This window comes from Lynx rufus, unplaced genomic scaffold (genome assembly GCF_022079265.1).
Source record: "Lynx rufus isolate CCGP_SWC_20201006 ecotype Redwood Valley unplaced genomic scaffold, mLynRuf1.p SCAF_2, whole genome shotgun sequence".
Classification (NCBI taxonomy): Eukaryota; Metazoa; Chordata; class Mammalia; order Carnivora; family Felidae; genus Lynx; species Lynx rufus.
The window spans coordinates 62,778,103-62,791,357 of record NW_025814834.1 but is presented as its reverse complement, the minus strand read 5'-3'; the positions used below and the strand labels follow the sequence as shown (position 1 = coordinate 62,791,357).

At 40.5% G+C, this 13,255-nt stretch overlaps 1 protein-coding gene across 1 annotated transcript in view; it reads left to right on the top strand.

Moving 5' to 3' along the window:
• Positions 1 to 13,255, top strand: part of MYO3B (myosin IIIB) — a 406,696-nt gene that overhangs the window by 43,732 nt on the left and 349,709 nt on the right. The window contains exon 7 of the mRNA XM_047084875.1: positions 9,510 to 9,655. Within this exon, the coding sequence (XP_046940831.1) occupies positions 9,510 to 9,655 (146 nt within the window). The remainder of the gene's footprint in view (positions 1 to 9,509; positions 9,656 to 13,255) is intronic.

The following is a 13,255-nucleotide window of genomic DNA, read 5'->3' as shown; positions in this document are numbered from 1 at the left end:
TGCATTTTGTCTTTTGCCTGATGGTCACTGAGCTGTCAGAAGAAAGCAAAGGCAGGCTGGTCCCATTCAGCATTAGGATTGGGATCCTAGAGGAGCCTTGGGGTAGGGCGAGGCAGGATCAGGTGGAGGGTGGGAAGACTAGTATTTGTGGTGCTCTGTTATGTCCCAGGTGTTTTCCATACTGTCTATAGTTTTAGAAAGTTAAAGGAAATCACTCTCTGGTAGGAATGTTTGACATTCCCAAGGGCATCCTGGTTTGCATGGTGATATCAGCCTGTGAGATAACAAAATCCAGAGACTACTTGCAAATAAAGAGATATGCCTTTATGAATGTTAGAGCATTCAGATATTCTGTTCAATTTGCTTCAGATCAAATAAAATTTGTGGGCTCATGCTTCAGTTCTATTACTTACTAGCTGTGTGACTTTGGGCAAGTTTCTTCACCTTTCTCAATCTGTTTCCTCACTGGCCTGACAAGCAGTAAAATGAACTGAATTGTAGAACTGCTGCTCTTTATTTCCTTAACTGTACTGTGGCAGAAATGGAGCACTAGCTGGCAAAGGAAAGGGGCAGCAAGGAAGCAAGAGGTGGCAGTAAATCTACCTGCGTGAGTGAGAGGTGTGCTTACACGTTCACAGTATGGAAGTTACTGTGGCTGTGGCTATCTGAAATGGTTTTGGCAATGACCCAGTGTTCTCTGTTTAGTAAGAATTCTCAGGAGATGCCTCAGTCGGGAAGTTAGTGAGGGAACCATGGAGCTTGCTTCTGGTGTGGCCACAAACCAGCTGTGTGACAGTAGGTCTCCCTACTCTGGGACCTCAGTTTCCAAGGCGGCTGAATGAATCCTAAGATCCCTTCTAAGCATCCATCCATCCAGCAGGGGAAGCTGCTGGAACAAAGGAGGGCAGTGGGGTTATCCTGGGTTTCCAAGCAAATGTGCTCCTTTAGAGCATTTTTTCTTTTTTTAAATAAACAACAGACATTTATTTCGCACAGTTCTAGAGGCTGGAAGTCCAAGATCAGCATGTCAACATATTCAGTATCTGGTAGGGCCTGCTAGCCTCCTGGTTTATAGATGCCGTCTTCTTGCTGTGTCCTCACATGGATTCAGAACCTTTTGAGTACTGAAGACACATACAAAAATTGGGGCACACTGATTTATCTTTCATAAAGGAGTTCTGTGAATATCGGTCCTGAGTTTGAATATGGGGCTTATCACATAATTAGGAATAAGTGACACATTTCTGGGGTTTTGGGGAATTAAATTTCTTTTTTTTAACATTTATTTATTTTTGAGAGACAGACAGAGCGTGAGTGGGGGAGGGGCAGAGAGAGAGGGAGACACAGAATCTGAAGCAGGCTCCAGGCTCTGAGCTGTCAGCACAGAGCCTGTTGCGGCACTCGAACTCACGAAACGTGAGATCATGACCTGAGCCCAAGTTGGATGCTTAACCGACTGAGCCACCCAGGCGCCCCTTGGTTTTGGGCAATTTAAATGCAAAAATTGTTGTGTGCTGGCATAAAACCCAGAACCAGTCTCCCTCCATCCTCTACTACCATGGTGGGAAGTTAGTGTTGTACAGGCATTAATTTGAACCTTGTTTTATTTCTCTAAAGGCATAAGCTGAATTTTACAATCCTGAGCAAAGTCTTGTAGAACATCATATTTTAATTAAAGACCTTCCTGAATTTTGTAAGGACAGTATAATTTAACTTATTTTTGGCAATTTCTCAGTGTACAAAATATAGATTTAATGCTAGCCTTGAGTTTTATAAAAGAACCAAAAAAAAAAAAAAAGCAACCTCATCAATTTCAATTCTTCTAGTCCACCTCCTTTTTGGAAAAAAAATTTAAGCAAATCTCAAATATATCCTCCATTGAAGTTATATTTCATCCAAGGGAAGAGACTTCATTTGTTTATTTAGTATCTCAGCTTGTAACACTTTAAGATTTTTGTATGTAAAGCTGATGAATAATATTTGCCACTGGAATATTTATAACTGAAATTTCTAATTCCAGATATAAGTTCTATTTTAGAAATCTTTAAGATCAACAACATGTATCAATTATGCTGCACAAATTACATAAGCAAAATTAGGAAACCTATTTGCCTTCCTCCCTCTCAGCCCATCTTATTTGCCAGTGTGTTGACTGCATTTCTGGGCTCAAGGTCAGCCAAGGATTAATAGCTTTAGGTCTGTTTGCCTTGCCGATTTCAAAGCTGAAGTTAGCTCTTGAAATAACATTTTGCCTGTGTACTTGAGTGAAATTTTAATATAGAGCTTTGGTTATAATTGTAGATCACACAATCAGTTCTAGTAAGATGAGAAATTAGAACAAATAAGGCGAACCTAACTGTATTTTTGGTGACATTTTAAAATATTAGTGGGAAAATGAGATCGTCTGAATAGGATCTATTGTTTTTTTAAGTTTGGTAAGTTATTTTTTATAAGAGTGTAGAATATTTTTTCCTTATGTTAGATGGTGCTTCTATAATATTATTTACTTAAGAGTATTGGTTAAAATCACATTATTGAAAGAGATTTCAGCCCAGCAGCTCTTTGATATATAATTTGATACATGGTATAAGTTAAATATCTTGTTGGAAAAATCTAGGTTTTCTGAATGCAGGAGCTCATGTGTTACTGTGTTTTATCCCCTTTACATCTAATCTAATACAGGTGTTCTTTTCAGATAATGAATACCTTGAGATGAGGAGAGACTGTCCCCTCAGGTTCTAAAGCCCAAGTCTTTTTATAGGAGATAGAAAGTGGGTCTCACTCCTATCTTCAAAGCTTTATCAGCAAGTCCTAGTTTTGGCCTAGGCTGAAATGAAACTCTAATCATGGGGCATTTTATGGGATGGTGATGGCCTGAGAAAGTGAGAGTAGTACCCCCAGCCTCATGGTTACAATAGAAAGGGATATTGTTGGGAAAGGAATTTAACTCTTCTTGTATTAGTCTCACAGGAACCTAGTGTTCTGACCAAGACACTCCTTTAACGTGCCAACTTGTTGATGAAGAATCTCAATAGCCAGCAAATACTCTGAAAGAAAGACTCCCTTGAAAATTGAAGCAAACTTTGCAGTACTTATTCACATTTTCAAGACAAAAAAAAAAAAGACAATATTTGCTCTTTTTTGTTATAGAAATAATTCATGCTCCCTCTAGGCATTTTAGAGACTGCAAAAAGTTTTAAAGAAGTAAATAAAATAGATGTTATGCATGCATCATTGACCCCGTGATATCTACAACTAACATTATGATGCCATAGAAAACGGTGGGTAACCAGCATTTTCATAAGCAGTACTTCAGACAAGGCCCAGAGAAAGGGGTTGCTTGGTTTGTATGGGAAGAAGAGGTGCAGGGAGATTAGGTAATTTGCTAAAGTAACCTAGTGAGGGGGTGGCGAACCACAATGAAGATGCCTGGCTCTGGGATTTTCTTTGACCAACCAGGAGTACAAACCTTTCCCACAATCCAGGTGCTACTGACAGTTGTTTTTTCTGTCATTCCCCTGGTAACTGAAGAAAGGGTCAGCCATCCTCAATGGAAATCAACCAACTCTATGCCTAAGGGTGGACAAGGAGATGATATTTGTCAAAGCAGTTGTGTTATCAAGTGGTGGGTACAGTTTTACCCCATAAACTCCTTCAGGAGAGTGGAGGAGGTGCTCCCTCTGTGGGGTGGGAGGAGTGACAGGCAGATTTAGAGAGTTTGGAACTTTGGAACTCGTTAGCCTGAAGAAGGCTAAAGAATACTGCTCTAACAAAGAGGGTTGACTGGCAGCCTTTGCTCCAAAGACCGGTGGAACTAAACTCTTAGTGAAAACTTATTTCTAGTTCTCATGCCCTTCCAGAAAGAAAAGTTTTTATCAGCCAAGGTGGTAATGACCCACATTTGGGAGACTCAAGCCCACCTCTGGCTAAAGTAGCTATGGCCATTGGGCACTGTGGCTTCTAATGCATAGATATTGTTAGTAATCCAAACATTAGTGCTTTTCCTCTTCCTAAAATAAGCAGCAGTGTGGTCTAAGTGTACCAGAAGAGCTGTAAGTTTGCATTTCAAGGTAGGAAACTGGACATGCTCCATTAACCAGCATCCAAACAATTGCTCTGTCACTGAAGCTCATCTTCCCTAACATAGGCATTATCACAGCAACCAGCATCTTTTCGTAGACCTTAAGACCTTTTACAAAATATTGGCAATAAAATCTCCTGACAAAAAAATTCCAGCCTTCTGGTTCACACCCCAGAATAATCTACTGTTCACTCTAGCTAATTTGCATGGAGAGGTTAGCCTGTCTGTTTGAAAACAGTCCCAGAATCACTTACTTGGAAATTGTAAAGCCATAGAGTATAAGAGCAGGAGGGATAGCAGAGATCATTCATTACCACCTTGCCACTTTGTAGAAAGTGAGAGCCCTATAACTAAGGACACTCAGCTCAGAGTTTTCAAGGGACTTGCTCAAAGGCACTCAGCTGTATTTATAATAATGGAGTAATGAAGTAAATAATGGAATTCAGACTTTTATTTTATTATTTTTAAAAATTTTTAATTTTTTAACGTTTATTTTTGAGAGAGAGAGAGAGAGAGAGCGTGTGTGCGCGTGCATGCTAGTGGGGAACGGGCAGAGAGAGAGGGAGACAGAATCCAAAGCAGGTTCCAGGCTCTTGAGCTGTCATCACAGAGCCTGACGTGGAGCTCGAACTCAAGGACCACAAGATCATGACCTGAGCCAGAGTAGGATACTTAACCGAATGAGCCATCCAGGTGCTCCAAGAGTTCAGATTTTCTAATTCCAATCTGAAGATTTTCAACATAGCTTCTCTGAAGAGTGCCACAAATTGATGTGGACAGGGAGGGAAGAAAGATAAGGATTATAATCCTCACCTGGGTTACTTCTGTTTACTTCAAGGGTCGCTTTGATGAGATCATCAAGTCTCTGGCCCCTTTAAGACAGAAAAAAATGATGCGGTTAATGGTAGATTAACACCAAGTGGATAAAACTATTTATTAAAATCAGAAACAGTATAAACACTCACTGATATGTCAGAGAATTGAAGATTGTTAAAAGTGGCTATGCAGAAGTATGTAGGGATTTATATGCCACTGAAACTCATTGAGACTCAGAGAGATAATATTTTAATTTTGGAGCGATTATGCCACTAGCAATTACTGTGCTAGGACTCTGTCTCCATTTTGATTCATTTAATGCTATGTTCTTAGCCTTTACTGGGTACACTAAGCATTTTGTAACATTCCATACATATGTCTCATGGAACATTCCAGAAGACATATTCTCTTCATATCAACCTCCAACATGCTGTGGGACTTTAAAATCAACTTTGGAGAATCTATACTTTGTAAAATTGACATTTATTAGCAGGTTTTCTATTCACAACATTGGATTAAGATAAATACACATATTTGTTCATGATAAACAACCTGGTATCTGCTTCTGGTACTTAGAACTGTATATTAAAACCACAAATTGTGACTAGTTTGTTGGCAACTAACAATAGAGAGATTAAAATCTATTCAGTTCTGAAATGTAAGATATATTTACTGCATTATACAACTTCAGGTAGTCACTGAAAACTTGTATTTTATTGTTACCCTTTAGTATATTGTGCTTCTGATCTTAATAGAATTTTGTTTTCTTATTGCATTTACATGTGAAAAGAAAGTGAGTTCCAAAGAGCACAAGATATTATTCTGCATCTGGTGAGGGGTAGAACTCAGACCCAGTTTGAACTTGTTATACTGCCTGCCAAACTGACTTCTCTTCTTGACATCCCTGATGGCACCATCATTCTCCTGATCACCCAGGATCAAAATGTCAGTCTTCCTGGGTGTGTCCCTTTTCCTAACCACCCATATTAAATCTCTGTGCATATTAAGTCCTTAAGGTCTTTCCCCGAGCTCTCTCTTATGATTATTCTATCTTCCCTCTTCCCTATCAACATCACTAATACTGCTATGATTGAAGCAAAGGCTCCAGGTAAAGGAGCATATACACTTGCCTTGGTGGGTCTCCTCCTTGGGCTGGCTGAGGTGAGTTGGAGAGGTATGAAAGAATGAGGTGTTTGGGGTCCTGGCCTGAGTCAATGCCATCTCACCCTGTCTCTCTCCGTCCCCTTAATATGACTTACAGAACCTGGGAAACTTGGTCTGAGCACCATATACTTATTTGCCATTGCCACTGTCCTTAGTGGAGGCTGGAACATCTGATTCAGAGTGCTCTTTGAAAGGTTGCCTTCTCCTCCGGGCAAGGAAACCAAAGATCGATGGGACATCTAAGCATTCTTAATTCAGCTTTATTTTACCTAGAAACAAGGAGAATGCTATGCTAAGGAGAATGAGATTACTTCTCCTTAAGAAATAGTTGTAGATTTTGGTGTTGGATAGATAAGGAATCCAGATCCAGGATGTGTTGACCTTAGTTGAGATGCATCCTCTTAGAGTGCATCTGTAAATCCCATCACACATGTGGCCCATATAAGGGTCTTTCACTCCTCTGAAGGACTGGTCCTGAAAAAGAGATTCCTTCTGAGAAGATGGAGTTTAGGTGACAAAAGTCTCAAGAAACCTGGTTAATTTATTCACAATATGAGTACAGAAGCTGATAATTCAACCATTCTTTGAACATAAACTTTATTATGTAGCACATTTATCATATTATAATGATTTGTTTGCTGGTCTCTTCTCTATGTTCAAATTCTGGCCCTGACAATGACTCACTGTGGGCCATGGGTAAGCTATTTAACTATGCTGTGCCTCAGTTTCTACACCTGTGCTAGGTGATGATAGCACCTACCTCACAGAATGATGATGAGGATTCAATTCAGTGTGAATTTAGCTTTCTCTCCCTGGGGCCTAGTACCATGACTGGCTCGTGGGCACTCTGTAATTATTTGTGAATTATTTTAGTAGCAAAATTTTCTGTAAACTTCTTTGGAAGGCTGAGCTTAAAGAATTTGTCACATTACTTACTGAGTTTTGGGAAGAGGATTTGGCCAAAAGATACTTTTCAATCAGATGGAACTGAAGATAATGTCTGTCTGCAAAGAGAAATTGAAACCAGATGAATGTTTTGAATATTTTACGACTGCATTCGAGAAACGTTAGGATGTCTCCATTCCCACATTTGGATGGGTTCTTGGAACTACCTTTTGTGTCTCATCCAAGATGGCTAGAAGTTGATTTGAATTTCCTCCAACTTCATTTGAAGCTGTGCTCAAGCTCCAGCATATTTGAAGGTGTGGAGTTTGGGCACTAGACGCTTTTTGCTGTCTTGCTTCCCTGGCATGATCTCCCTCTAATATCCCAAGCATTTGGAGCCCATATCCTTCACTGGACATACTAGTACACATTGTCTTAGGCCATTTAGAGTTGCCGTGGTTTGTCATTTAATTATTGTAGGTTCACTTTAAATCTTAATTGACTGTAATTTTTGTTGGGGAAGGATAGAGTCTTATTTTTCTTTCCTTCACACGAACACGTAAGAATGGTGAGCTATTTGCTCTGATTGATAGGTTTAAAATTATGTTTGTCCCACATGTTTAGAGATGTCATTTCTGAAAGGAAAGGTGTTTGAATAGCCTTCTCTGGAGATCTTTAAAAATAGTGATACTTCTCACCTGATTGGGGTGTTGAAAGTGAGGTCTTGTGGGGCAATGAAATGGCTTCTGGTCCTGAAGTTGGAATTATTTTAACTTTAGTTTGAATGCACATTTGAAAATAATGTGTAAAAAGTATGGCAGGATATTCTGTGGCAGGTAGTCTATCAGATGGGGCTGGGATCAGGCCAGGGCTGCAGGTACATGGAAAACGTTCTTCAGTTCAGAAACCAGAAGAGAGGGTAGAGGGCAATTATAGGAGCAAAAGCATCAGGTCTCAGGCAAGACAATAGGCACGTTTGGCCTTGTAAGTCCAATTAAGTGGGTCTGAGCAGTGTGTTAATTTTCTGTCATTGCCATAGTAATATTGCACGTGTGAGGCTTAAAACAACACACGTTTATTCTCCAGGTCATTAGTCAGGTACAAGACCTACCTGGCTAAAATGAACTTCTCCATCTGGATTCTCACAGGGATCTCAGACTTAACATGTCCTAAATGGAACTCCTGCTTTCAGCTCAAACCTGCTTCTCTTCCTGTCTTCCCCGTCTCATTAAATATCAGTTCCATTCTGGAATTGCTCATATATCAAAAGCTCTGGACTTGTCCTTAATTCCTCTTTCTTATAAGCCCCAGTCAGCCAATCTGGTTGGCTCTACTTTCAAAATTATGTAATCAGTGTGATTATTTCTCACTGTGTCAATATCTGTAGTTTGGATTCTTGTAGTAGCATTTTAAACTGGTTCTGCTTCTTCCACTCATGTCCCATTTCAACGTATATTGTCAGCACAGCAACCAGAGTGATCCTGCTAACATGTTAGCCAAATCTCACCCCTCTGCTCTTCACAACCAGTTGGCCCATCTCACTCAGAGTTAAAGCCAAATACTTTCTGGGGGCCTAACAGGGCAGGCAGGCCTGTCGCTCTGGCCCCTCACTGCTCTCCAGTGATGTCATTTGTCTACCTCATAGGCTGTTTGGACCTGTACATCATCAGACTCTCAAAGTTTCCCACCTGTCTGTCCATAGCCAAAGGTCATCCTTGGTTAAGAAGGCAGATTTCAGGTCAAATAGGGACGCTTGGTTCTTCCATTCTCTGGGTCAAATAGTAGGGACATCTGGTTCTTTCATTCTCTTGCCTATCCCAACCTTCTTCCAACCCCGTTGTGATAGCCTCTGAGTCTGAGTAGAGGAGCTTTTCATGTTTGACTCAAAGATAGAGATTTCCTCACAAGGTTCCATGGTCTCCAACCCGGTGACAAACCCAGGGGCATTTTCTGGTTCTGCTGCTCTTGTATCCAGTCAGGCCAGTCACTGACATAGCACCTGCTGCTGAAATACAAACCAGTTGTTGGGGTTTGAGGTGGGGGCAGATGTTCCTGGAAAAAAGGGATGGGAAGGAGTGGTTCCTATTTTAGGTTAACCACATCAGTCTTCCAGTCTTCCAACATCTTTCTGCTCAATTGGCCACACTCCTGGGGATTTTGTGCAGGTAACAAGCATCTTCGTGAACAACTGTTCCTCATTGTTGAATTCAGCAGCTGGCAGTGAGGTGAGGGATGCAGACAAAGCCTTAAGGGATGTCAGAGTGGGCTCAGTGAGGTGTCCACTCTTGTGTCTTCCCTTGCACTGTTCTTCCCTTGCACTTGTACCTAGAGGATTCAGTGTATGTTTATTGTACTGAAATGGCACATTTTTAAAGGCTAACGAACATACCAGATGATAAATTAATCACACACAAATAAAGTCTAGGTAACACATACCTTATTATCTCTGGAATTCAATATCAGTGTAAATAAGGGAACTAAGAAGGGGGCTAAGATCGGCCGAGGGTCTTTTAGGACATCTGAGGTGGCAGTGGGGTTGATGTGTCTTGTTTTTGTCTGATAGGTCATTGCTTGTGAGCAGCAGTATGACTCTTCCTATGACGCTCGCTGTGACGTCTGGTCCTTGGGGATCACTGCTATTGAACTGGGGGATGGAGACCCTCCCCTCTTTGACATGCATCCTGTGAAAACGCTTTTTAAGATTCCAAGGTAGGACACAAGATGGCGCTCTTGGCTTATTAGTTCTTTGTGAAAGAGTCTGGTTAAGAGGGATAATAAGTAGTTCGTAAACAATTTCTGGCCAAACCTAAGAAAGCCTAATTGTAAAATGTATTTCTTTTGGGGAAAAAAAAGGGGGGAGTGGGGGAAGAAAGATGACTGTTCCTGAAAGCATATCCCAAAGAATAATAGGACTATATTGTAACCATTGCAGATTTTCAGTACTCTGATTTTTCTGAGATACTCATTTATTGTGCTTTGCACAAGAGGACTAAAAATACAATTTTGGATTAAATAATCTCTCTAAATGCTGATTTTCTCTTTTTAATTATATAATCACATCTGGTCATTCTGTTTGTTTATTGGAATCTTTCTCGAGTATTCAGGAAAATTTGGAGATAAGAAATGTGTATTATATTTTCGTATACACCCAGAAAAGCACTAAAAAACATCAGCTAAGTGAATCAGTTATAAGACTTACTCTCCATCCCCTGATTTCCATCTCAATGGGACATTGTGCTGAAAGAGGTCTGTTTGGAGGGTATTTAAATGCCAGTATATTTTCTATTGTATGTATTCATTAGGGGTTTGTACTAGAGATTTGGTTGTTTGTCTTTCATCAGAATTGGACTGCTGTTTGGCCGCTTAAGCTTCTAGTTACCGAAAAGGAAGCAATCGGGCGAGCTCTGTCCTGGCTGGGTTGCAGATTAAGAGATTTGTACCCTCCACATTTCTCTTTCAAAGGAAGGCTCTGGGCCGGCTTGGAGCTGTTTAACTACTTTAACAGTGCAAGTGTTAACCTTTCCTTATCTGCACAATCACACAGCCTTTAAAAATCTCTCCTGATTGCAATTTGCATTTCTGATTAGGTCTATTTAAATGCAGATGAAGCCTGTGGTGTTCATCATCGTAATGTTATCGTTTTATACCTAATCCAGATGTGAACCACTACCCACCATTATTCCAAAAATGATTCCCACCCAAGTCAGGATTGGTCTTTTTGCTTTTTCCAAAGTACAAACACAAGTCCAGGCGATTGGAAGAACAGACAAAGCTCCTGGCTTTTAAAATTAATATAGTCTGGTGATCATTTAAAACAAAGTATGAATGCAGGACCAAAAGTACTGTTGTATGCAGTAATATGTCAGAAAATGAGAAATGGTGTCTGGGATGGTATGTGTGTATGCTTTGATTTTTTACAAATCATTAACTTTTCACCATTTATTTACTGTGGCCATATAATTTCCCAAAGATCAGAATTAAGGTGTGGCTTCTGATTAGCAAGATATATGTACTTCTGATAAGACATCATCTACTTGGGTATATATTTTTTTCTTTTTTAAAGTATGTGTTTGTGTACAGACCACCTGTTCAAAAATTTCATACGGTGATAAATGTGAGGCAGCTTAGAAAGTGTGTGTGTGTGTGTGTGTGTGTGTGTGTTTAAATAGACTGTTCATCTCCAATGACTCCTCTGGGCTTGCTTCTGTGCCTAGCAAAGTCTCTGATCTCTAATAATCTCAGTATTTCACTTCTTCCATCTTGAGAGAAGCTCCCAGACCTTTGAAATACAAATAACCAAGCTCCCTCCCCCCACTGCCTGCTTCTGGACAGGGTGAATCCCAGGAACAGGACAATTGCTAGAAAAGGATCTTAGGGGAAACAAGGATTCTTACCCTAACATACATTGAAGCTTTCTTTTTCTCCTTTTAATGTAATCTCCTGCCCTTTTACCATCGCTTGGTTCCTGCACAAGTGATGAATCAGATCAAACTGGGAAATGTCAACAATAGTCAGTCAGCAGATCCTCAGTGAGATTCTGTGTGCTGAATACTTGCCACTGTCCCAACCTTAACAACCAACTTGACGTTCCTGTGCAGGAAGGATGGATTTTTTTTTTAAATGTAGCATATTTGCATATACTGCACAGCATCTTATACTCCCCAAGTTATTTACTTAAAAATTACCCTTTCAAGGGGTGCCTGGGTGGCTCAGTTGGTTGAGCGTCTGACTTCTGCCCAGGTCATGATCTCACCATTCATGTTCATGGGTTCGAGCCCTGCGTTGGGCTCTGTGCTGACAGCTCAGAGCCTGGATCCTGCTTCATATTCTGTCTCAGTCTCTCTCTGCCCCTCCCCTGCTGGTGTTCTGTCTCTCTCTCTCAAAAATAAACAAACATTTAAAAAAATAAAAAAAAAATTACCCTGTCAATTAGAATTATGCATTGCTCTTACGAAGTATTGTGGATTGACCAAGCAAGTATGTGTGTGTGTGTGTGTGTGTGTGTGTGTGTGTGTGCATATGTGTTCATACTATCTTAATTTTGAGTGCTGAAAATATGCATTTCCTCAGAAAAACTCTTTGATGGAGAGTGGAAAAATTAAGCATTTACATATTTTAACTGGGCACTCAAATTATTTACCTGTGTGTTTCACGGGGTACTCTCTCTCTCCCTCTCTCATTTTCTCATTCTTTCAGCATTTTCTTTCCTGATGGAGAAGAGAAAGTGACAAGTAATGACAAAAATCTGTTTAATCCATTTGGCTTCTGGTTTTTTTCCTATTTGGTTATGAGTGTCTTTGCTGTTCTGGAATTCCCTCTAGTTAAACAATGAAGTCCATTTCAGAGTATTCTAGGATCCAGAACATTGTATGTGGCTTCCTTCTTTGGCCCTCCTAACTGTCCTCTTCCCTGCAACCTTCCTTACTGGAAATAAGTACCAAATAAGGGAAGAAAAGAAGACCTTTACTGAGTCAGGGAAGATACAACTTTCACAGGTTCTGAAGGACTTAGGAAAGAATGAAGTGCTGGTTACATGTGAGATGAGAGCCTCAGGTGTCAACAGGCAGATAATTACACAGGTTCCCTGGACACTGTCAGAAAGCGTGAAGCAAGACCTGCCTGGATGTGGTTGACTTGCCTGCACACAGGGCTCCTTACTTTTCCCCCCTCTGCCTCCATTTCTTCTGGAGGCACCTTCTCCTTTCTTTTGACCTTCACGTTAGAAGATGACACATGGAGTAATCGTGACCTGTCTTTGAAATGCTGCGTGACTCAGAGTCTTTCCTACATTGCAAACACACAGAAATTATCTGCTGATTGTGACAGCATCCACTATTTGCAGAACCCGTCAGCATGTGTCATCTTGTCTAACGCCTTTGCTCCAAAAAAGTCACCCCTCTCTGACAGTCACTGCTCTGTCTGCTGCTATTTTTCTCTAGGAGTTAGAAGAGAGGAAAAGAATGAAAACCATTTCTTTGGGCATCAGTGGATTTGACAACATCTCTCTGATGACCCTCTCCTGAGGACTCCTTTAAAATGTCAAAGGCTTATTAGAAGGATCTTGCTGATGACCTGGATATATTTTTTTCATTTAAAGGGAGATCCATTTCATAGATGTAATTGCAAGAACCCATAGAGTTAGGAGAAATATACAATTATATTTCTCTCTTGGCAACTAGGTATCTTTCCTTAGCTTGGAATCTTTGCCTCATGACCCCTTTGACCTTCATAGATGGGAGTCAGGAAGGCAGTGGGGACCAGTGTGGCTGTGTCTGTTGGACAAGGGCTAAGAGTTGTGTTGCCCGCCCA